The sequence below is a fragment of the Gallus gallus genome, chromosome 20 (assembly GCF_016699485.2).
Source record: "Gallus gallus isolate bGalGal1 chromosome 20, bGalGal1.mat.broiler.GRCg7b, whole genome shotgun sequence".
NCBI lineage: Eukaryota > Metazoa > Chordata > Aves > Galliformes > Phasianidae > Gallus > Gallus gallus.
Window position 1 is genome coordinate 6,793,103 of NC_052551.1, and position 22,325 is coordinate 6,815,427.

At 39.6% G+C, this 22,325-nt stretch overlaps 1 protein-coding gene, 1 long non-coding RNA gene and 3 other non-coding genes across 31 annotated transcripts in view; all 5 read left to right on the top strand.

The window, feature by feature from the left end:
- The window catches only part of STAU1 (staufen double-stranded RNA binding protein 1), a 40,473-nt gene extending 18,991 nt beyond the window's left edge, over positions 1-21,482 (top strand). For 3 of the 27 annotated variants that reach the window (XM_046902845.1, XM_046902842.1, XM_046902844.1), the window contains exons 8-21: positions 472-570; positions 1,869-2,099; positions 2,630-2,773; positions 3,595-3,741; positions 4,500-4,572; positions 4,879-5,198; positions 5,938-6,060; positions 7,607-7,692; positions 7,785-7,832; positions 8,335-16,939; positions 17,421-17,499; positions 18,500-18,628; positions 19,492-19,633; positions 21,066-21,482. In XM_046902845.1, the coding sequence (XP_046758801.1) occupies positions 472-570; positions 1,869-2,099; positions 2,630-2,773; positions 3,595-3,741; positions 4,500-4,572; positions 4,879-5,198; positions 5,938-6,060; positions 7,607-7,692; positions 7,785-7,832; positions 8,335-8,422 (1,359 nt within the window). In that variant the 3' untranslated portion in view covers positions 8,423-16,939; positions 17,421-17,499; positions 18,500-18,628; positions 19,492-19,633; positions 21,066-21,482. Of the gene's footprint in view, positions 1-471; positions 571-1,868; positions 2,100-2,629; positions 2,774-3,594; positions 3,742-4,499; positions 4,573-4,878; positions 5,199-5,937; positions 6,061-7,606; positions 7,693-7,784; positions 7,833-8,334; positions 16,940-17,420; positions 17,522-18,499; positions 18,629-19,491; positions 19,634-21,065 lie in introns of those variants that run through there. The other 24 variants (XM_046902843.1, XM_046902847.1, XM_046902846.1 and 21 more) reach the window with 24 other exon arrangements.
- On the top strand, positions 17,261-17,352 carry LOC121106427. The gene has a single exon (XR_003071507.2). It is a non-coding gene; the product is annotated as a small nucleolar SNORD12/SNORD106 (small nucleolar RNA).
- LOC112529916 lies at positions 18,338-18,429 on the top strand. Its single transcript, XR_003071508.2, has one exon. It is a non-coding gene; the product is annotated as a small nucleolar SNORD12/SNORD106 (small nucleolar RNA).
- On the top strand, positions 19,330-19,421 carry SNORD12C. Its single transcript, XR_003071509.1, has one exon. It is a non-coding gene; the product is annotated as a small nucleolar SNORD12/SNORD106 (long non-coding RNA).
- LOC112529918 lies at positions 19,985-20,079 on the top strand. The gene has a single exon (XR_003071510.1). It is a non-coding gene; the product is annotated as a small nucleolar SNORD12/SNORD106 (small nucleolar RNA).
- Positions 21,483-22,325: the final 843 nt, after the last annotated feature.

Below are 22,325 nucleotides of genomic sequence, written 5' to 3' on the forward strand. Positions count from 1 at the left end.
CAGGGTCTGTTAAGTCATCCTTTATTCACATTGGTCCCATTCTCGGAATCTTCATTTTTTTCTGGCCTTTCTCTTATCTGATACTGTCTTAGTGCTTTTGGTACAAATGTCCAATCAGCATATGAAAACTGTGTTTCATAAAGGTACTTCCATTTGGAAAGCAGTTCATTTAATGCTTCAATTTCTTGTTCTGTAGGTAGATTTTAAATCTATTGGCCCGTATTCCATTTATAGTTTTTCTCCTATCACGAGCACAGGAGAATAAGGAGGTTTGGTAGCTTTTACCCATACACCTTAAAAGAGCTTCCTAAATCTCAGGTCTGTAGTACGTGTGCTGCATTTTTGCACATTCATGTAAAATGGCAGTAAAAGTTAAGCTACTTAAACAATTTGAGAGTTCAATAAACTGGTTGGATTAATCAAATTCAATTTAATAGGATCTTTATTTTAAATAGAGTATGCTTCTTTTAGGTTAACGGAAAAGAACCAGATGATGAAAATCTCAATAAATCTGAAATAAGCCAAGTTTTTGAGATTGCACTTAAAAGGAACTTGCCTGTGAATTTTGAGGTATGTTTATTTTACAAGCTCTAGATCTGTTTTCATTAGAAAATTAAGGCTACACATTAAGTAGAGTCTTTTCTAGGTAACCCAAACAACTGACTTTTAACATGCCTTGTTAGTTGTGAGTATGTGTTCATTTTTGACAGTCACCACGATTGTCTCAGAGTTCATAAGGTTAAGTGATGAAAGAAATCCACCTGTTCACCAAGTCATGCACTAAAATCATAGCATGAGTGAACAGCTATGCTGTGGTTGTCTGTGCAATCTTTTCCAAGTTTTTTTTTTTAATCAGTATTACAGTGGAAAAAAAAACAAAACACAGCCCCACATTGAAGATTAGAACACTGAAGCACAAAGTTGAGGCAGAAGAGTGTAACTTGCTCTGAAGGAGCTTATTTATGGAAGTATTTTCTTAACTGAGCACTGATGTGGACTACCCGCAAGTTGCAGAATCTCACAGATAGGTTTCTTTTCTTGCCATGAGGTGACCTCATGTGCATCTTACTTTCCTTTCCCTTTGGCCTGGCTGCTTGCTGCCTCTTTGCCCTTCCTTGATCATTTAGTTACCTTAAATCAGTAGCTTTGATAGGAGCATCTTAATTGCACTAAAATATTAATTTATTGTGTTGCCTTCCTGAGCTGGCAGAATAACATTTCAATCAATTATATGAATGATTACAGTAAGAAAATGTAATTGTAACTAAATTGCTTTTTAAACTGTACTATGAAATTTTCTATGAATCTTCCAATTCTTACAGATTGGCATGAACATCACCAGTAAAAATATGCTGTCACAAAAAGCCAGTTGTGGGTGGAAGCTCTCGATTCCTTGTTATTTTTTGACTCAGAATGTTTTGAAGTATGATTTGTTAGGAACGGAGTTAAGATTAAATCTGTAGTAAGCAGCTAGCACTTAAATGTTTCCAGAATTATTGATTTCTGAGTTAAATTGCTGGATCCCAAATAATGGCTTTCTCAGCGATGTTCTGTTACTGTAACATAATGTATGAGGTGATGTTATCTGCATGGAAGTTGACAGTGAAATAGAACAGTCATTTTGAAGGAGTAAATAAGTAAGGTGGATTAATGACTGTAATATGTAAATAATGTTTATGGCTTGCTGCATCTGGTCTTCTAGAACATGTATTTATTTGGGTGGGATTATGTTATTAGAGGATGATTTACATAGTCACTTTATGAATGTTATCAAGATTTGAAATCTCTTTATCCATAGTGCTTGAGAGAATTGCTATAAACAATGTGCCGTACCATTTTTAATAAGTGTTTATCACGCTTTCACTCAGTTTTTCCCTCTGAAACAGGTGACCAAGGAAAGTGGTCCTCCCCATATGAAGAGCTTTGTAACCAAGGTGTCAGTTGGAGAATTCATGGGTGAAGGTGAAGGAAAGAGCAAGAAGATCTCAAAGAAAAATGCTGCAATAGCAGTCTTAGAAGAACTGAAAAAATTGCCACCCCTTCCTACGGTTGAGAAAATGAAGCCACGAATCAAAAAGAAAACGAAATCAATAGTGAAGGTAAGAGACAATCTAACTGCTGTAAACCATCACACGAGAGACATTTCTTAGTCAATTATAAACACTCATAGATTGCATAACATTTATCATCATTTTGATGCTGCAGAAGAATATTTTGCTCCCACTGGGAGCAAATGGGGTTCTGTCAGTATTTTTGCAATAGTTTATAATAAATACAGGATGAAAGAGAAACCATGTAATAGAGATACCTAAAATACAAGCTCTGACTTTCAACCTTTAGTGTGGGGTTTTGCATGATTTTTACCTTCTACAAATTCTCCTGCAAGCCTGTCCTTACCAATGTATGATTAGAATCTCTGAAACTGTTTCCAGTGTTATATTCTATATGGTCAACTATGACAGCAGAGCCAAATAAATTGGGTGTTTCTCCATGGCTGCGATGGTATTTCGTCAAGAAATGTTGGTTTTAGTTTGTTTTTATTTCAGAAGATAATTAATTCAGTGGCTCTGTTTTCTTGACTCAAATATTCACAAATTTTGGCTTATTTCCTGAACATTGTTTTGTATAGCTGCAGACAAGTCCAGAATATGGTCAAGGCATGAATCCCATTAGCAGACTTGCCCAGATACAGCAGGCCAAGAAGGAGAAGGAACCAGAGTATATGCTCATCACAGAACGTGGTCTTCCAAGACGCAGGGAGTTTGTTATGCAGGTTTGTATGTTGACTTGAGAAATTCAGTTGCTTGGCTGTGATGTTTCTTTTTTGTTCTTTTTTTGTTGTTGGCTTATTGTAATCAGAGTGTGATGATGACATACAAAATGGATAGGATTACAGCCAAATCTGCATTGAATTTATTGCAGAAATATTAGTAGATTCCACCCAAGGGAGACAGCGGTTCAAGAAAAGTGATCTGAATCATGTTTAAGAAGAAAACAAAAAGCATGGGACAGCAGAAGTCTGCCTGTGCCTTCCTGCTGTATTTAAAGCTTTTTATATTTTTATAATATAGGATTCATTAAACACGAACCAGATAATTCTTCCATTTCTTCCTTCCCAAGATTCCTTGTGTGTTGCCTTGGAGTACAATGCTTTCTGCATTCTTTATTGCAAATTCCAACAGTATGGTTGCTTTTTGATGTTGCCTGTCTGCTAGCCTCTAATAATTATGTCCTCCAGCCCTCTCTTATGTTCTGGAATAAGCAGAAAAAATAGTTCCTTTCCAGTACATTAGGAGAAACTGCTAAACGGGTAACTTCAGCTTGAAAAACAGTATCCACTGTGATGCCAGCTTTGAGCATTTAGGCTGGTGCCAACATGTGATGATGAAATACAACTGATTATGCTATTTCTGCTTGTTATTTTGTGCTTGGAGGGCAGTGGTTGGAGATAATAAACAACAGATTAATTGTTGCTTAGAATAATAGTTTGAGCTGTCTTGTGCTGTATTGAAGATACAGGTGAACAGCGAGTGGATCCTAAGGTTCAATCCTAAGCTTAAGATTTTACTTGCTCTTTCTTCCTCTTTTGTCCAGGTGAAAGTTGGTGTACACACAGCTGAAGGAATGGGCACAAACAAAAAGGTTGCTAAACGCAATGCAGCTGAAAACATGTTGGAAATTTTAGGTTTCAAAATCCCTCAACCTCAGCCTCCAAAACCAGCATTAAAGACAGAAGAGAAGGTAATATTCTTTAAATACTGACCACAGTTAGAATTTAAACAATAGCAGCTTTGCAAGACAGTAACAGTATAGCAAAGTCATGTCTCCTGCAGTGGTCAGGAAGCCATTCTATTGGGGTGAATTCTCTAAATAACTGTGCATTTTGGTTACATCAGGAATTCAGCTTTGCAAGCAAATCCAAGTCTCATCAGAAGGCTCAGTGAATGTATTTTCCAGGGAATGGTTCAGTATGCAAATATTTGATGCATTTGGTCTTAGGAACTGGCAAACATGTAGGATACATTGTATATTGGAATCTGTGGGTAGCCTTATCAGTAATTTCAGTCACATGTTTGTAATAGTTTTTTATTCTCCGGTGAGTCTCCTATCATGGAAAGAGCCTTGCATTCTTGTCTACTGATTCAGCAGATGTGGAGTTAAAATAGCAAGTCCTGTTTTCGCTTTTTCATGTATGTGTCCGCTCGTTTCCAATGCATGTTGTGACCAGCAATATGAATGTTATTTTAACTGGTTGATTATGGTATCTAGTCCTCAATAGCTGTGTTCCTAATAACACTTCAGTAGCCTGTAGATGGCTTTATTCATTCCATAAGAATCACTGAACTTGTCTTTTCTTTATGGGTATATGAGAGTACAGACATTTGAATAATAATTCTTCAGTAAAATTTTGACAATTGGCTGTTTTGAAGACTTTATCACTTGAGGGGAAAAAAAGTTTTTAAAGGCATATTGTTTGACCTCATTTCTTTATTCTTAAGACACCAGTGAAGAAACCAGGTGATGGAAGAAAAGTAACTTTCTTTGAGCCGGGCTCTGAAGAGACTTCAACTAGTAAGTAACCTTACTGAAAGAAGCACGGCCCTGATGCATTTCCCAGTCCCTTAAAAGTGTCATTTAACATGCTATAATAAGCAGAAGTGTTGGGCCAATTTCTGTGCGAGGAAAAGATAGGGAGAGGAGGAGAGATCAGTCTCTGACTCAGGAGAAAGTTTCTCTGGTATAGAGTCCAAGTGAGGGTGGGAGCAGATTCCTTAGAAAAGTGATGCTGTTTCTGTCACCCAGGGTTTAGTGTTCCAGGTTTGGAGGAATCGTTGCAATAAGCAAGCTCTGTATTGGTGGTACCTTTCTTCTCCTCAGGTAATAAAGAAGATGAGTTTAGGATGCCTTATCTCAGTCATCAGCAGCTTCCTGCTGGAATTCTTCCCATGGTCCCTGAGGTTGCACAAGCTGTAGGAGCCAGTCAAGGACACCACACCAAAGAATTCAATAGGGCAGCCCCAAATCCTGCCAAGGCTACTGTAACAGCAATGATTGCTAGAGAGCTATTGTATGGTGGTACTTCTCCTACTGCTGAAACCATATTAAAAAATAACAACTCATCAGGCCATGTGCCCCACGGACCACTTACCAGGCCCTCTGAACAGCTGGACTATCTTTCCAATGTTCAAGGAATCCAGGTAAATGTTCAGTTTTCAAAAGTACTAAAAGAGCTATCAAAACTGCTATAACTTGTTTTAAAGCATTTTAGTTCTGCTGCTGACTGATGTTCATGTAAACACTTTACCTACAAAATATACTGAATTTTACAGCTTTTTTTTTTTTAATTTTGTTGTTAAATATGCATTATATACTACATCCTCAGGCTCAATTTGGTGCTGGTGTGTAGGCCTCTGAGAAGAACCAAAATGAAAGTAGTGTTTTCTGAAAATTGCTGTAATGTGGGAACATAATGTGAACTCGTATTTGGCTGATCTGAAATTAGTTTTTGGGTTTTTTTAATTGATGCATTCACACTGCCATAAACTGTGCATTTACTTAGGTTTAGTCCCTTTCATTAAAATCACATTTAATTTCCTATATTAATACTTCATTGATATTATTCTTAGTAGTAAGAGCTCCATCAATTAAAAAGTGTAACGGGAAAAAAATTCAGATAGCAGTGAGCGAAATAAAGATCTTAGAAATAATCATTATGTAGCAGTTGTAATTCAGAAGGCTTGCAGAGTTCTTGTGATTACTCAAAATTATTATTACAACTGAAGTAAAACTCAGAATTAAATGGTTCTGCTGGCTGACAGATAATGAATAAAAGTAGAGTTTGGCTTCATATGTGGGCAAATAATCTTTAGCAGTTGTAATGTATCATTTCTTATACTTGGCTAACCAAAAAGAACTAAATAATTCTCTTTTCTTTAGGTTGAATATAAAGACTTTCCAAAAAATAACAAGAATGAGTTTGTGTCTCTTATAAACTGTTCCTCTCAGCCACCACTGATCAGCCATGGAATTGGAAAGGATGTAGAATCTTGTCACGATATGGTATGATGATTACTGAAATGCTTTCTTTTTTGTCTTCAGTGAGCTAAGGGATGCAGCAGGTACAACAGGATTTTGTTACTGCTGGATACTAATTAAATGCTGTACAATTCCCTGACTATTTCTGTCAAATACATCACAGGTTGCTAAAAGAACTGATGAATATATCAAACATCTGATTTAAATAACCTTTAACGTGCTTAATATATGCTAATAATTTTGGTTTACAGGAAGTACGTTTGTTTTATCTCACTGTTATGGGCCCTGAACACACATTAAAGAGAATGTATAAAAAGAAACTTCTAACACACAAAAGCTTATAACTTTTTTATTTTTTTTAATGGAATGAGCTGATATCTTATTTGTAACTGTAATACTTGGATTCAAACATTACCAGATTTGCTGCTGGAGTGAAACCCAAAAGGGAAAGAAATGCAGTAAGCCATTAAATAGCAGGAGACACTCTAAATCTGTTAAAATCCATTTATAAATAAGGTGGTCTTATTCACAGTAGCTGAAATACATTTTGTGAAAGAATGAGTCTTCTAGAGACTGAATTTTAAGTGATCTTGTCTCCTGCTATAAAAGACATTACATATTGCTAGCCACATGTACACAGACTACTGTAACTTGGAAGAAGTTTATTTCCTTTGGTGTCTAGTGGTGACTAGACCACAGACTAAAGCAAGAGTTTGTAATGTGTAAATACATGTAAGAAAACTGGTTTTACTGATTTTTAGACTCAATATTTTTTGCAGAAATTTTATAATAGCTATTTTATAATAGCTATATTTTGTTAGAAATCTCTTTGTCACTGAGTTTTGATGCCCATCTCTATATCCTGCTCTAAAGAGCTCCTGGAAGACTAAGCATGCAAGTCAGTGTAGTAGATGAAGGGAAAAGGACAGCAGCATTCAAGCTTAACTACTGTAATTTGGTAGATGTGAGAACATTCCTGGGTTGATGTGAGAGCATTCCTGTGTTCAGATATTCAGCTTTCACTAATGCATGTGCCATAACTAGTAGGGTGTTTTGAAAAAGTGCACCTGAAATTGATCAGAACAAAACTGAACAATCTTTTCAATTCTTAAAGGAAGTGACTTTTGCATTAGCAGTGCCACATTAACAAAATACACTTCTTTTATGCAATTATGTATGCCCTATTTGTACTCTTTGATACCTTTGTCTTTTTTTTTCTTATTCTGTGGAGGACTTTTTGGTTCTGTGTCTTTTAATGTCCTTACCCAAGTACTGTACAGTTGGAGCCATTATTAATTTTGTCTTTTTCCATTATATTAATAGTACTGCTGAATTAATGTTTCCCTGTTGCTAAAACAAATGCTATGGGAATCCTCTAGCCACAGTACCATTCTGCTGTTTATTGTAGTAATATCAAATGCTACACCATTTAATATTTCCTGCCATAATTCTGATTCTTAAAAAATAGATTACCAAAATTAGAATGCTTACTTTGAATCCCAGTCCCCACTTCACTGAACAAATGAAATGAACTCAAGTTGAATTGTTGAATGTTGCTTCTTTTCTTGAGGCTGCATTGAACATTTTGAAGTTGCTGTCTGAGCTGGACCAACAAACCACAGAGATGCCAAGAACAGGAAATGGACCAATGTCTGTGTGAGTGTGACCCATTGACTTTCCCTTGTATTATTGGAAACCTGTAACCCTAAGATAAACAAATAAAATATGAGGGTTTTTTTCTTTGCCAGAGGAGTTAAAATACCAAGGGCTGTTACCTTCCTGAGAAGGACGAGAGGGTAGGTTTTATGATCCAGCTTGTAATTTTCACGTGTCAAATGCAAGTTATTAAGCTTAATGCTACAGCAGGTGGATAAAATAGGATGGCTGTGATACGCAGAAACTTTGACTGTGATATCTCTGCTTAAATTAGTTATGTGTATTTGTAAATAGCGTGATGTTTTTCTGTCAGTTTAAGTATTAGAGCAGCCTCTAGAAATTTCCTGCATGTAAATTGTAATCTCTGTTTAGATTTCACAGCTTGCTCACAGAAGAAATGGTGGGAGGAGGGAGGTTGTAAATTTGTCTTCTATCAGAAAAAAGTGGCTTTTTGTTCTGTCATTTAGATAACAAGCTACCAAAAAAGTTGAATCAGCGAAGTGCTGATTGATTAAAAATTGAGGCCAGTTGCATGTAAGCAGATTGTCATCTGCACCTCAAGTCCTCTGTATGATTTAGAAGTGTCTTGTTAGTGGAAGTGGTGTTTTATTCCATAAGTAACAGATGTTTCCTCATTCGTAGATGTGTGAAACAAGAAATGGAAAGTGATCCTCTTCTCAAACCGGCTAACTCAAACACTTTGGGACAAACACTGGACAGCACTGCCTAAAAAGGCTTTTGACTGGACCCAAACATGAAAGCACCAGAGAAAATCAAATGCTTCCTATTAATGTAACCTGTTTTAGAGTGCTACAGTCTTTACAACCTACTGTAGTGTCTAAATCATAACTGTTGCTTTTTCTTCAAACAGTGATAAATTTTTAGTTTCATTATGTTGTTTTGATTGAAATGACACTATAAATTTTTTCATTTAAAAGTTTCTTAATTGTATCTAGAACAATAGCACAGTTTAGAAACTTTGTCTTCTGAGACTGACATGTTATCTGTGAACTAACTTGGGAAGATCATATCCATGTATGTGGTTATTTTGTTTTTATTGACATAGCGAGTTTCTCTGCAAACAAATTGTGTGCCCACCATTTTTAAGAAGTCCAGTATTTTCGCAAACCTGGTGTAATTATCCAACGGTTGAATGAATTATAACACTTCAGGAATTTTAAACTTTGATCATATTTGGTTAATTTCTAGTTTTGTTGAGTAGGGGTATGGGAACTTGAATGCAACGTGACTTTAAGTGATCTCTGATCTGTGTTTTAAGGATTGTGTGTATAGATGGCACACAGCTCACTACATTACAGGATATGATCTCAATGTATAAAACCGCAGATTGATTTTCCTTGAGTGCTTTATACTGTTTAATTACATCTCCATGTAGGGCTGAAAAAAATTACCTATGTTTATATATAAACTGTGTTGCTTTTGATGTTGTGTTATTGCGCACTGAACTGTGTGCAATAAAGTATTTGCATATGGTCCAGGTAAAGCACGATAGCCTTGCAAGTTAAGTACTGCTTCAGTTCATTGTTTACGCTGGAATTTTTTCTCCCCATGGAATGTAAGTAAAACGTAGTGTTTGTCACCAATAAATGGTAATACTAAATTTTTTTGGGTTAATTTATTCTTGTATGCCACTACAGGGGCTGCTTTTTTATAGGATTTGTAATGCTTGTGATATAGTACGGGCGGTATTGTAAAGCTATGGCGTAACTGTACAATGATTATCAACAGCATATAAATAATTACTATTTAGTGATGTGGAGAATGTGAAACATTGGCAAGGTCAAGGAAATTCAAAAGTAATGTAGGTACATTTTGTAATTTGTGCCACAGTGTATTAGTGCAGCTGTATTCATGGGAGCTTAAACTAACCTTGTGATTATGATAGGAAACCTGGCGTAACAGGTTGGAATGATTTTAAAGTTTAAGTCTCTACTTTCAGGTTTCCTTGTTTGCTTGTAATTTGAGTCATAACCTTGCCTTGCACCTACTAATTCTGGGGAAGTAGTACTTTAAGAAATGAAACGAAACTTTCCCACTAGCAACAAAAATTGGCACTGTGGACTGACCCATAGCAGTGTGTCATTTGGATGTGAACTATGTTCATGTGTATTTAACTGGTAATCTGTAGCAACACTTCCTATATGCAGTGTGTGTAGTAACTCGTCATAGAAAGCAGTTACTGCACATGTTGTGACTCAGAGCTAAATGTCTCAGCCTTTTTTATTTGCATTATCGAAAGCAATTGGGCTACATTAACTGCATACCAAATTTTATGGAATCAAGTTGGTTTTGATCATTATAAGTGCAAAAAAAACATTGTAAAGGTTTTTTTTTTTTCTACATTTGTAGAACTAAATGATGTACATTTAAAAATTAAAAGAAACTTGCTAGGCTGAGGCTTTGTATTGCAAATTCTTACAACTTAGAAGCTGTTTACCAAACAGTACTGGGAAACAAGTAGCACATTGATAGCAGTGTAAATGGTCTCCCTGCATCTATTTGCTGCAACTTAGTTTTCTCTTTGAATGGAACTTCTGGCTTTTTAGTAAGTCATTTGTTGATAATGCTGTTTCATGTGAATTTTAAGGTACTTTGCCACAGATATCTCTATTTCAATGCTGATAAAGGCATCAATCATCTTAGAGGTGCTATGTAAGAGAAGGTTCTTTTTGTGAAAGACCTTATAATAATAGCCACATGATGGAAGGCTTCATGGCCATGTGTGGATTCTAGGTAACACAACTGAGTTCTAGATAAGCATGGGGTTTTTTTCTAGAGCACTACAGTCACTTTTTTTTTTCTGTTGACTCCTCTGTGCTCGATGCAGCAAGTGCTGATAAGAATGATTGCTTACTGTATGTAATTGAAAGGCTTCATGTTACACTTTAGTTCAACTGATGCTATAGAATGTTCCACAAAGAAGAGAAATATAAAAAATAAGAACAAAAACTGAGGTAAACGAGAAATACCCTCCCTGCAGTAATCTAGCAGGCCAGTGTTGGTATGAAATATACATTTCTGAGTACTAGCAAAGTGCTGTCTGCAAAGACACATCTTTTTGGATTCTTTCTCTAAAATAATAATCTTTGAAATAATAAATCTTTCTGCTTTCACTTTCCGGTGTTTATAAAATCTTTTGACTGCAACAGAACGAGCTGGAGCTTCAGAATGTGATCATCAGTCTACATTAGCTTGGGCTCACTGCCACACTTGCAGTCTTACCTTTCATTAATGATCCCATTATAAAACAAACAAAAATGTAAAAGGCCTGTTCTAAAATAACATTGTCATATTCAGATCTTAATTGCCTAATATTGTTTTCCCTCCATCAGATTTCCTCCCTGTTATCTTATTTGAATCTGCTTAAATTACCACCAACTTTTTCATAAATGACTGCATTTTTCCCCATGTTTCTCCCAAAATATTTGGCAGTATGACACTACTGTTCTTGCTGTCCTATAATTTGCTGTATACTTAGTAAACTGTGAAATTCTATACTCGTTTAATTGTACAGAGAACTTCCCTTTAAAATTATCACTTCTAAAAGGGAATAAGGAAAACAAAGTATGTAGTTGTAGTATGACACATCAGTCTTGTAACTATTATGCTAACAATTGATATAGTGACCTTGTTTCATCTCAGAATTTATTACATTATTATTCCAACCTCTTAAATCATAGAGCTGGTGTTCTGCAAGTAGAGCTGCTTTTAAGCCACTGCTTTGAGGTGGAAGAAGGAGGTTTGATCCTGATTCCCAAGAGACAGGTCATCAGATGATAGGAGTATGATGTGGCAGAAAAAGCCACTGAATTTCAGTCCATTTCAGTCTTTTTGGACCTTTTTAATGCCCATCCATCCTACTCCCAAAAGGAAATACAGAGCACACAAGCTCCAAAGTAGCAGCTTGGGATTTTCAAAAAGATTCTGGAAGTATTTTTATGTTAATTTTCCAGTTGTTCAGGTTATAAATAATACCAGCAGAGACCAGAGAGAATAGGCAGTACATTTTCCTTCACCAAAGAAAATGTTCTATCTACCTGTACTCCTTTGCTTGGATGGACTCTAGTCATCAAGTTGTTATTTTCTGATATTGGAAGGAAAGCATTTATTACTGCTTTCTAAAATGTCAAAGCCTTAAGCCAGTTCTAATGTCCGGCAGCTTTACACTGCTTTCCTTAAAGTGCTTCTGTGCTTTTGTAAAGTGCTGAACTTATTAGTGGTTCTTGTCAAGAGTGATCCATGCCACTATTTCTTGGAGAAATGCAGTCAAATGTCCCATTTCAATGCCCTGTATAAGAACCTGAGAATTGACTTTGTAGATGTGTTTAATGTGCTGTATAAAACTTAACAAAGTGAAGCCTTTTCCAGTGCTGTGTTACTGAGCTTAATGACTGCTGTCTAAGTTTCCTATCTTAATAACAACTTGGACTCTAAACATGGTGTATAAGGTGGGTAGTTGGGTAGTCAAAGTTCATTCAGGGAGTATTATTTGCTTTCTTCAATGGGTCAGTTTGTTATTCTTGAGCTGAAAAAGTGCAACATGTAAAGGGGAATAATGAAATTCATTTCAGGGGATTTTTTTAAAGCAAAATGTTTTATCTCTTGTTAGGAAATCCTCACTTCCCAAAGGAAGAGACATAATTTTTCATAATTTCCATCCTGAAACTAATGGTGATGGATCTTAAAAAAAAGAATCTGTGCAAAATTTATTTTGGAGAATGCTGACCTGTAGGTAGCCACAATGTGCCTACAGAATGAGCAGCAGTGTGGATTCACTGTGATACGTGTTTGTTCCATGATATTAAAATACATTCCCATACTTCGAATTGTGTTTAGAATGGGATTTTGTTTTGCACTTCGTTCTAGTTGCAGTGACAGTGCTATTACTGAAGCTCTTACACTGGTTCACCTTGTCTCAAATGGACTTCTATTGGAAGGCTGGTATTTGCTTAGGATAAATCCTGCCTGAAATGACTCAGCCAGGGAATCTGCTGCTAATACGGCAGTTATTTGCCTAGAGAATTGAGAATGTTCATTTTAGTAATGTACATTGGAATTAAATTTAGATGTACTTGGGATTCTATTGCAATTACTGTATTATTTAAGGATCAAACCAAAATTCTGTTCTAACTTGTTGGTCTAAGTTTAAAGTAGGATTTTTGTTCTGATGTAATAATGTATAAAGACAAATGGTGGAGGCTGCAGAAGTACCTAACTTCAGGAAGGGATAGGAGGTTTGCATACCATTTGACACAATCTTGTTTTGTGAAGCAACCACATAATTGTTTGGTGCTTTTATTTTGTATCTGCAGATAAAAATGAACAGAACAAGTGTGTATCAGTGTAAAAGCTTCCTTGAGGGCTTCTAACGTATGTTTCAAAGTTCAGGTTAAGAAATACTGGTCCAGAGGTAGTTACTAATCTGAGAGTACTCAGCTTCATCTGTGTGGCTGCAACATGCTGTATTGCTTTCCATTACCTGCTGCTTAGATATATACACTTATTTAATACTCAAGAACTTCTGAACAAGTACCTGAGCATCCTGTGAAAGGAAGTTGGGGAACATAAGTTGTTAAAGCAAAATTTCTAGGATGTTCATTTAATCTCTCTGGATTAGAACTGAATAAGAGTACACAGATGGTAAATATTGCTTATCCAAGAGTTTATTTTATTCTCAGACAAAATAAATTATTTTTTTGTACTGCTAGCAGCATCCTAATGAAACAAATTGTATTCAACTAGAAATGAAAATAGTATTTCTTCTCCTATTTCCGATTTCGCAGTATTTTAGCAACCTGCTAAGAGAGAGTGTTTCAGATTTTGAATGTCTTAATTTAGTTATGCCAAAAATATCCATGTCAGAATATGCTTTTAATACTGTCATCCTAAACTACCATTCTTTCGTTACCTTTTTTACTGTTATTTTTATTTTTTAGAGAAGGTATGCTCCTGAAGGAGGCAAACCTGGCTCTGTGCTAAAGGGACAAAACCTCTGCCATTTTTCATGGCTAAGTCTAAATGCAAAAGCCATTTGGGTACAACTGAGCATCTCTACAGACACAATCTCCTACTCCCCATTTTAACATGGGTACAATCTTTTAAGTTGCTGTACTGGAAATTTTAAAATTGTTACAAAGTACATCACAGTAAAGATATGTCTTGTGGTCTGACTGCTAAGTATTTCTTTCATTGTAGTTTTTACACAGCAGATTGGTTTTTATGGAGAGAAGACTATTTAGCTCTTGCCGAGAAAAAACAATTGTGAAATGAAAGTATATCACTGGAAAAGTAAATTCATCAGTAGTTTGTAAAAGAGATTCAGTATAACTTTCCTATAAACTGCCACTGTATTTGCATAGAATGTTTGTTTAGTCCCTTTTAAAGTTTGCTAAATAGATACTGAAGTGCTTATGTGTTAAAATATTGAGCCACTGAGTTACTTAAATTACTAAAGGGGATAGAAACTTGAAGAAAATGTGCTACATCAAATTCACAAAAGCTAAATACGTTTAAATAATTGTCTCTTCTAAGCATTCTTAGCAATGGCTGTGTTGTGCTTTCTCTCGTACTGTGTGAGTTGAAAAGTATTGTAATGTATTTCTGCACAGTCTTTCAACACTGCAGTTGAAAAGTTTGTCCCATGTGAATGGACCAACAACACTCAGTTACTTTTGCATGATAAAAATGTTCACACCCTTCTCTGAAGTTACTTTCAAGTTGATACCATATTGGTCCATTGCTCCATCTTGTTATGACAGAGCAGTGTCTTTTATCAATGCCTATGTAAAATTAATTTGCTAATAATAAAAGAGAGTAATCTGTAAGCCATCAAAGCTACATTTTTCCTCAAAAAATATTTTCTTTAGAATTTAGCCAGAAATTTTGCAAAATGTTACTGGTATCAGGCATCCATAGAAATTATGTCCTCGGTGTACAGCCGTTAACAAGGCAGTTGCTCATCTAACAAGCTGTTTACACTTTCTAAATGATTTGTCTGAGCTTGGAAAAACTAAACTGTTTTGATCAATTTTAGGGCTGAACCTGAAATAGATGCATTAAATCAGCATTAAGCCCAGTCCTGCATGGCTGCGATGATTATAACCTAAAAAAAACCTGCAGCATGCCTGTGAAGGCTTGTGGTCATGAGAAAATCAACACTGGCATTTCTCTGTATGAGCGTTTTGTTTTGTGTCTCTGGTGATCGATAGCTGCTGACCTCTAAATCTCACCAATGGGTTTGAGGTTCCTGCTTCAGCTACAATGTGGCTGTGATCCATTTATGTCATTTTTGGAGGAAAACCCACGACAGTCTGTATTAAGGAAAAGAAAACCACAAGAACTTTATTTTAATATGCAAAAAGGTCTCTTGCTAAAATTCAGCTGGGTCACATTCACAGTTCTTTTTGAGTTGCATACATGACATGGGTTTGCAGTGTAACAAGATTAGTTTTCCCTGTAATCTTCTTAAAATGTCCTTCTCTGGACTGCCTTTTCATCTCTTGATGTTCTGGAACTTGGATTAATGGGATTGAAATTTTTTCCACGAGTCCCATTTGATAAGCTGCTTTCTGGAATCAGTTGCTTACAAACACATTTCATTTGGAAGTAATATTTTAATGGTAGTTGTTTGGTGTAACAATATATAATTCATACTACAGCCACAGTATGGATGTCAGTAGATAATAATAGACAAAATGAATAAAGCAAGACAGGCTGATTTGTTTCTGAGTGTTTAAAACATCTTTTGGCTTCTCGAGGCACATAGGAAGAGCCTTAAGCCACCCTTTCTACTTCCCCCCCAAGATGTTTACCTTGCAATCAGTTTGATCTGGTTCCCATGCCCTAGAATGCCTTTTCAATTAGAAGTCTGATACCAAAGTAACAGCTAGTTTGCTTAAACAAAGATGTAAGAAGTTGCACGGCAATACCACTTCATACAGTGGAGAGTGATTGAGCAGATCTGCCTTGCCATAACCAATGTGTATTTTACAAACAGAAAAATCCCAGGCATGGAGTAATTCCATGATCTTAAGATAAGTCTCACCTGGAGATGGTTATTGCAGAATTGGGTTGCTCAGCTGCCACATTTAGCTCAGGAAACTACCCTTCAGGTCTAAAACAAGCATACGTGGCTTTGTACCTTCCCCTGCCTTAACCCTCTGCCTCAAGCTCCGGCTCCATTTCTTTCATCCTCTGTCACTCATTCTATCAACAGAAGTCCCCACCTTCCACAGGAGGAGGTCATGTCTGATGGACCTGGTTGCAGCCCTGCAGTACAGTGACCATAGATGAGGAGCAAACCGCCGTGCCGGGCTGACCTTTCTGACCACGAATAGGTGTATTCCCACAGCACAAGAGTGTAGGTCGTGGAGAAATACCTTCTGTGTAAATTCAAGGCTGCCACAGGGCACATCCTCACCAAGATACCGGTGACTGGGCTCACACCTCATTGCCAAGGTGGATTTATAGCTGCAAGATCACCACATGCAGCAGTGGTTGGATTAGAGAGCACGGTTATTTGCAACACATCCTTTGCTCTGTTACTTAGTGGTAAAATGTTTAATGTGAAGTAATTTGCCTATCGAAGGCCACCTAAGCACAAAACGAGTGCTGCTGTGATCTGTCGTTTGCTTTGGGCAAGTTACTGAACATCCCTGAACCTTACTTTTTTTCTTTCTAAGAAGAAATGAACGAGAATAATTTATAAGATGTATCGATGCCAGAAGCACGGGGTGCACGCAGCACCCGCCCAACTGACATTTCTGAGCCTTTCCTGCGTTTTAAAATATTAAAGGTATGGAAGCAAAGCAGACTTCTCGCTGTGAGGGTGAGCGGGCACAGCAGCGATCCCCTGCCGGAGGCGCCCGGCCTCGCGGGGCGCAGGAGCTCCACGGGGCGGCGGGGCCCCTCGCGCTGCCTCAGCTGCACCGCGAAATGGCGGCCGGGGCCCGCCCCGAGCGCCTCACACCACCCCTCCCCCGGCATCCAGGGCACCCGGGCGGGGAATAAGCGACCGTTTCCCCACTCCTCCTGCGCAGCACAGCTCGCCACCCGGCTGAGGCGGCAGCACCGCGGAGCTGCACACGAAAACTCAGAAGCTGAGAGCACCACCCGACATGGCGGCGCCTCCCGCCCTCCGCGCGGGCGGAGCGGGGCGGGGCGGGCCCAGGCGGCGCATAAAGCGCGGTGCGCGCGGCCCGGCGGCCTCTTGCTGCGTCGCTGGGAGGTGAGTGGATGTGCTCTGCTGTCTCGGGGGATGGGGATTGGGTGGGGTGGCTCGGTGAGTTTGGGTGTTACGCTCTGTTTCTTCATAGCGGGTCAGACTCTCGCCTGGATGCCTGCCCTGCCGCTTTTTTTTCTTTCCCAGTGAGGGAGCAGCTGCCCTTGCAGCATGGCCGCCCCTTCCTGGCTCTGCCCCATCCCTTCTGCTGCGTCCCGTATCCCCGCCCGTGCTCTGCGGAGCGCTGTGCTGAGGGGCCCGCCGTGCCCTCACTGTCCCCGCGGAGCGCGGCTGCTGCGGCCGTGCAGCTCTGCCCGTCCGGGTCCTGCTGGTGTGGGTGATGACTGAACTTTTTTCCCCATCAGAGCGACAGTGTTGATTACTCATCACTCTAGCCAGGTCTTGTCTGATGCACCAGCAGAGGAGAGCTGCTGTGTCCCACAGCCTCGCGTGCTCCGTGCTCACTGTTCCTTTGTTTTGTTCCCAGGCCTCTGAAGCGCATTGGAGCTGCGTGATGGACGGCTGCAGCTGCCCGGCTGGCTCTGCCATGCCAGAGCCTCTGATGGGTGAGATTCCTCAGTCCTTTCGGTAACTGCGAGTTTTAAGGGTGTTCCCGGATTGTTTTCGTGATGTTTTGCTACATTATTATCCCCGGAGATTTGAAAGATGAGTAGATGTGAACATTAGCCTAAATATTGTAGAGCTGGATGCAGTTTTGCTCGTACAGAAACATTGTAACTGGGGCCTCGTGTTGCTCCGGTTACACGCAAAGTGTCAGGTCTAGGATGGCAAGAAACGAGCAGCCCGGGTCGGAGAGCGGGTTACCGCCGTGTCTTTGGCAGGACAGCATGGCGCGGGGCGCGGCCAGGCCGTGCAGACACGTGGGCGCTGCTGTTCGGAGCTGCAGGCCCAGCCCGGGAGCCCATGGGCGGAGCTGTGCCTCCCCCAGGCAGAGCGGGCTGGTTCGGCCCTTCTCTACTCTGCCGCTTGCCGGTAGGTATGCGGTAGTGCTCACGGGATGGGGCGTGCGGTGTCCGCGGCCCTTTCCTGTGTCCTGGGGTTTGGCGACTGCCCAGCACTCACAGCTGCACGTGCAGCCGCCTGCCCTTGCATTGCATGGGAAGAAAGGTCTTATGGCCATAAGGGTTGTAGCTGCAGAGTGTATAAGCTGTTATCTCTGTCTGCCTCCTATGTTATTTTTGCCTTAGCTGTCTCATGCTGTACTGCAGAAGCCTATTTCATCATTTTTTTTTCCTTGGTGCTCTCCAGTGTTTCCCCTGTGCCATTAGCCTGTTGAATAGGTAAATCAGCTAGCTCTTTTCGGGGAAGGATTTGTGCAAGTTCATGCAGACCCTATGGACATGCCTAGGGAAGTGGAGTGTAGCTGTGTCACTCTTGGCACCTGCTGGTGTAGGTGATGACTGAACTTTTTTCCCCATCAGAGCGATAGTGTTGATTACTCATCACTCTAGCCAGATCTTGTCTGATGCACCAGCAGAGAAGAGCTGCTGTGTCCCACAGCTTTGTGTGGCTCAATGCTGAATGTTCCTCTGGTTTTACTCCTAGGCCTCTATGAAGGCAGAGGGGCATTGGGCCTGCTGGAGACGTGATGGGGTGGCTGTAGCCAGCAGTGGATCAGTTGTGTGATGAAGGCAGTTGTCCTGGCTTGCACCACCATGCACGAACCTTTAACAGGTAAGAATAGCAAGTTCATAAGGCTTCTGTTGCTGATCATTGGTTTAAATTTAGACAAAACATCTTTGTGCAAAAGGTCTGATTCCAAAATGCTTTGTCAAATTAGTATCTTTAGAGACTTCCTCTGTATAATTTGCAATACATAGCCTAATGCTCAGAGATGAAAGCACACAGGGTTTACTTGTGCAGAAGCATTGCAACAGGAGCCTTTGTGCCTCATGTCACTCACGTTCCATCATGTCCAAAGTGGCAGGTGTGACTAGTGAACAGAAAGCAGCATAGCAAGGGATCAGTAACTTCGTACCAGTGAGTTTAGCTGGGTCAGGCTAGTGGGTTTATAGCTGTGTCCCGTTTTTTTTTTTTTTTTTTTTTTTCCTAGATAAACTGTTCATAGAACTATTTGTAAGGTCATTCTGCCTGGAGACACGGGGGTAATCTGCTCAGAGCAGCTGCTGTAATATGGTATGGGGACCATCCTGACATGGATCCCTTAGGAAGAGAGGCTGTTGAGTCTGAGGTTTGAGTGCTAGCCAGCTTGGGGAAGTGTTGAGGGGATTTTAGATCTCTTAGTGTTCAGAGGGGGCTGTATGTCTGTATGGCTTTGCTGCTTCTGCCATTAGTTCATCATTCTTTGTGAACCTGTTTCAGGAGGTGAGAGCACTGCATGGCTAACGTGAGTGGCTCTGTAACTCCTTGGACCTGCTGGTGTAGGTGATGACTGAACTTTTTTCCCCATCAGAGCGACAGTGTTGATTACTCATCACTCTAGCCAGATCTTGTCTGATGCACCAGCAGGAAAAAGCTGTGGTGTCCCACAGCTTCACGGGGTTCAGTGCTAACAGTTTCTTGGATTTCACTCCTAGGCCTCTGTGAAAGCAGAGGGATGTTGGACCTGCTGGAGACCTGATGGGATCGCTTTAGCCAGCAGTGGATCAGTTGTGTGATGACTGCAGATGCCCTTGGCTTTCTCTCCTGTGCTTTTCCACTTTTGATAGAGGAACAAAGGTAAGTTGTTTCCCTAGAGACTTGATTAGTAGGTAGACTTGAGCACTGTAGCGTGAGCCCTCTGTGCGTTACCTTTGTCCTCTTATAGCGTGTTTGAGGTAGCAAATGAGGCAGTGAGCAGGGACTAACACTGCAGGTAGTAACCTGAAAGAAGTGATGGTAAATGAACAACAGCAGATGAATAGAAAACACTTTCTACTAGTTTACCTGAAAATTGATACCTGTTAAAATACTCTTGATTTCTTCTACCATTTTTTGTGCAGGGTGTACTGCCCTGTTGATTATTATGAACCTGAAGGCTTTTTTTTTTTTTTAATTTGTCTCAACATTAAGCTGAAGAGCATCTGTCATTCTGTGGTATATGATGACTTCAAACTTTTTTCCCCATCAGATCGGCAATGCTGATACAGACTTGTGTTTAAGCCAGATTTGTCTGATTCCACAGATGCAAGATTCTTCAGTTTGTCATTTGGTTCTGTATTGAGGCTTCATGCCTATGGGCAGGGAATTTGTGTGTGCTGCATGCTCAGAGGGCAGACAGCACTGGAGGGTGCTGTCTGCACATATCTTAGTAATACTGATTGCTTTACATTATTTGACATGCATAAAGGTCTTAAAGATGAAAGTGAAAGGATTTTGGCTTTCTGGAGATCTCCAGTAACAGAAATGGCAGAGAGCTTTGACAAGTTCAAATTTAACTTCAAAAGGGTATAAACATAGCTTTTTTTCATTTTGCCTCTCTTCAGTAGTGTTAAAATGAAGTGAGGGAACCTTTATTGTGGATTTATTTTACTTGTGAATGAGATATTCTCCATACCTTATAAGTGGATAAATGTGAGCTTTCAGTGAAGTTCTGTTTTGTAGAGAGGGACTGCTTCTGGTGTTTTTTCTTCCTTTGCTTCTGTAAGGGATTATATGTGATAACTTCTGAAAACTTGGTTATTTGTTTAGGGTTTCACTAATGCTTTTAGAAAATGTGCTTAAGAGAATTTTGCTTCATTGAATAAACACTTATTGCTGGCTTCATTCAGTTGCAGCCTGATCTTGCTGTTTGTGTAACCCATGTTCAGGGAGCCTGAAGTCTCCTCAGTAGCTCATAACTGAAGAGCACAAATGTGACCTTTCTGTACAGCACAGTAGAATTCTAAAGAGTATGAATGATCTGTCAGATGGCAGAGCTGATCAAATACAGTACTCTGGCACCCTCTGCTCAGTTAGTTCCCCTGGACTTTTATCAAATACTATGAAATACCCAGAAATTTACATCCAAGAGTGTGTCCTATCTGGAGTGCCTGGCAGTACTGCAGTTATTTTGGCTGTTTGCAGAACAATCCTTACCATCTTGAAGAATTTTGGGGGTGAGATTTGAAAGCTGAGTTTTTGCTGTTTGATGTGGAGTGAACTGACACAATGTTGGATGTTTTCTTGACAGGTTGTGTGTGATCTCTTAGAAGGCCTCAGGATTTGCTGTTATTTCAAAGTACTAGGGGAAAGCTGTCTTCTGCTCAGGATGTTTCGCTCCACGCTGCTGTTTGTGATCACTTGTCCACACTACAGCATCCATATCACTGAAACAACTGTTGAGTCTTTTCTCTTGGTGTCTTGCCAACTCACAGATGGAAGGTGTTGGGTTTTTTCCTTCGTATGATGCATTTAATCATAATGGATTCTGGAATTGGCTGCATGTTGTACGTAATTGGATGATTTTTGTCTGCAAGGGCTGTATTTACCACCTGATAACTAATGTTACTTGACATTAAAGAAGCCTTAAAAAGCTGTTGTCATATATGATGGTCTTGTGTACAATGAGAGTTTCTTTTAATAAAATCTGAGTACTGTATGAACTCAACTGTTGAATGAAATTGTCTTCCATATCTTTAACAGCCAATTTCTCTATCTCCTAACTGTTGATTTTTGGAGCTGGGTGGTGATGGTGTATCTCTGTGGTGACTTTCCATTGAACTGCTTTCTGCCTCAGTTAAGGAGAAAGGGTCATGGTCTCATGGTGAGATAGCTACTCCTCACACACTCTGAAGCAAAAGGTGCTTAAATGAGATGTGTAGCTGCTGACATTCCCTAGGAAACAATAGTGTGTTGGAAGTTGTAGCTGGCCTGAAAAAAGATGTAGGATATCTTGTTCCAGGTAAGTAGGTCACAGCAGCCTTGCAAAATCTTCCATATATGATTCCTTCAGAGAGTTAACAGCAATCTAGGAAGGAAGAGAAGCCGATAGCAGCTTCTGTAAGGATTTGGATATCTCCCTTGTGTGGTGTGATAGGCTAGCAAAAATGACTGCTGTTGGCTAGAGAGACCGGTGGCAGATGTTGATTCAGTTCCTGCAACCTTCCCCTGGATGCTTTTTGGCAGTCTTCCTGATCTGCAGAGCAGGGGGATTAAATACGAATTCTATATATGTGCTGAAGTAGGGAAACACTGAACAAGATGGTTTCCCTAAAACCAGGGGAGTAGTTGGAACCCTGGAGTACATTGCTTCCTGTACCTCCAGACTACTTGTAGTAGCTCTGTAAAATATGCATATCTGGCCTCAATGGACACAAAGCATTTTATCAGTGAACTTGTACTGTGTAATGTTCACTTGAGGCTGAATAGTGATAAGTCTGCTTTCTGCATGAAGGTTTTCTCCATCTATTGTGATCATTAGCCTGGCAATCAAATGATGTCTCTGTGGTGC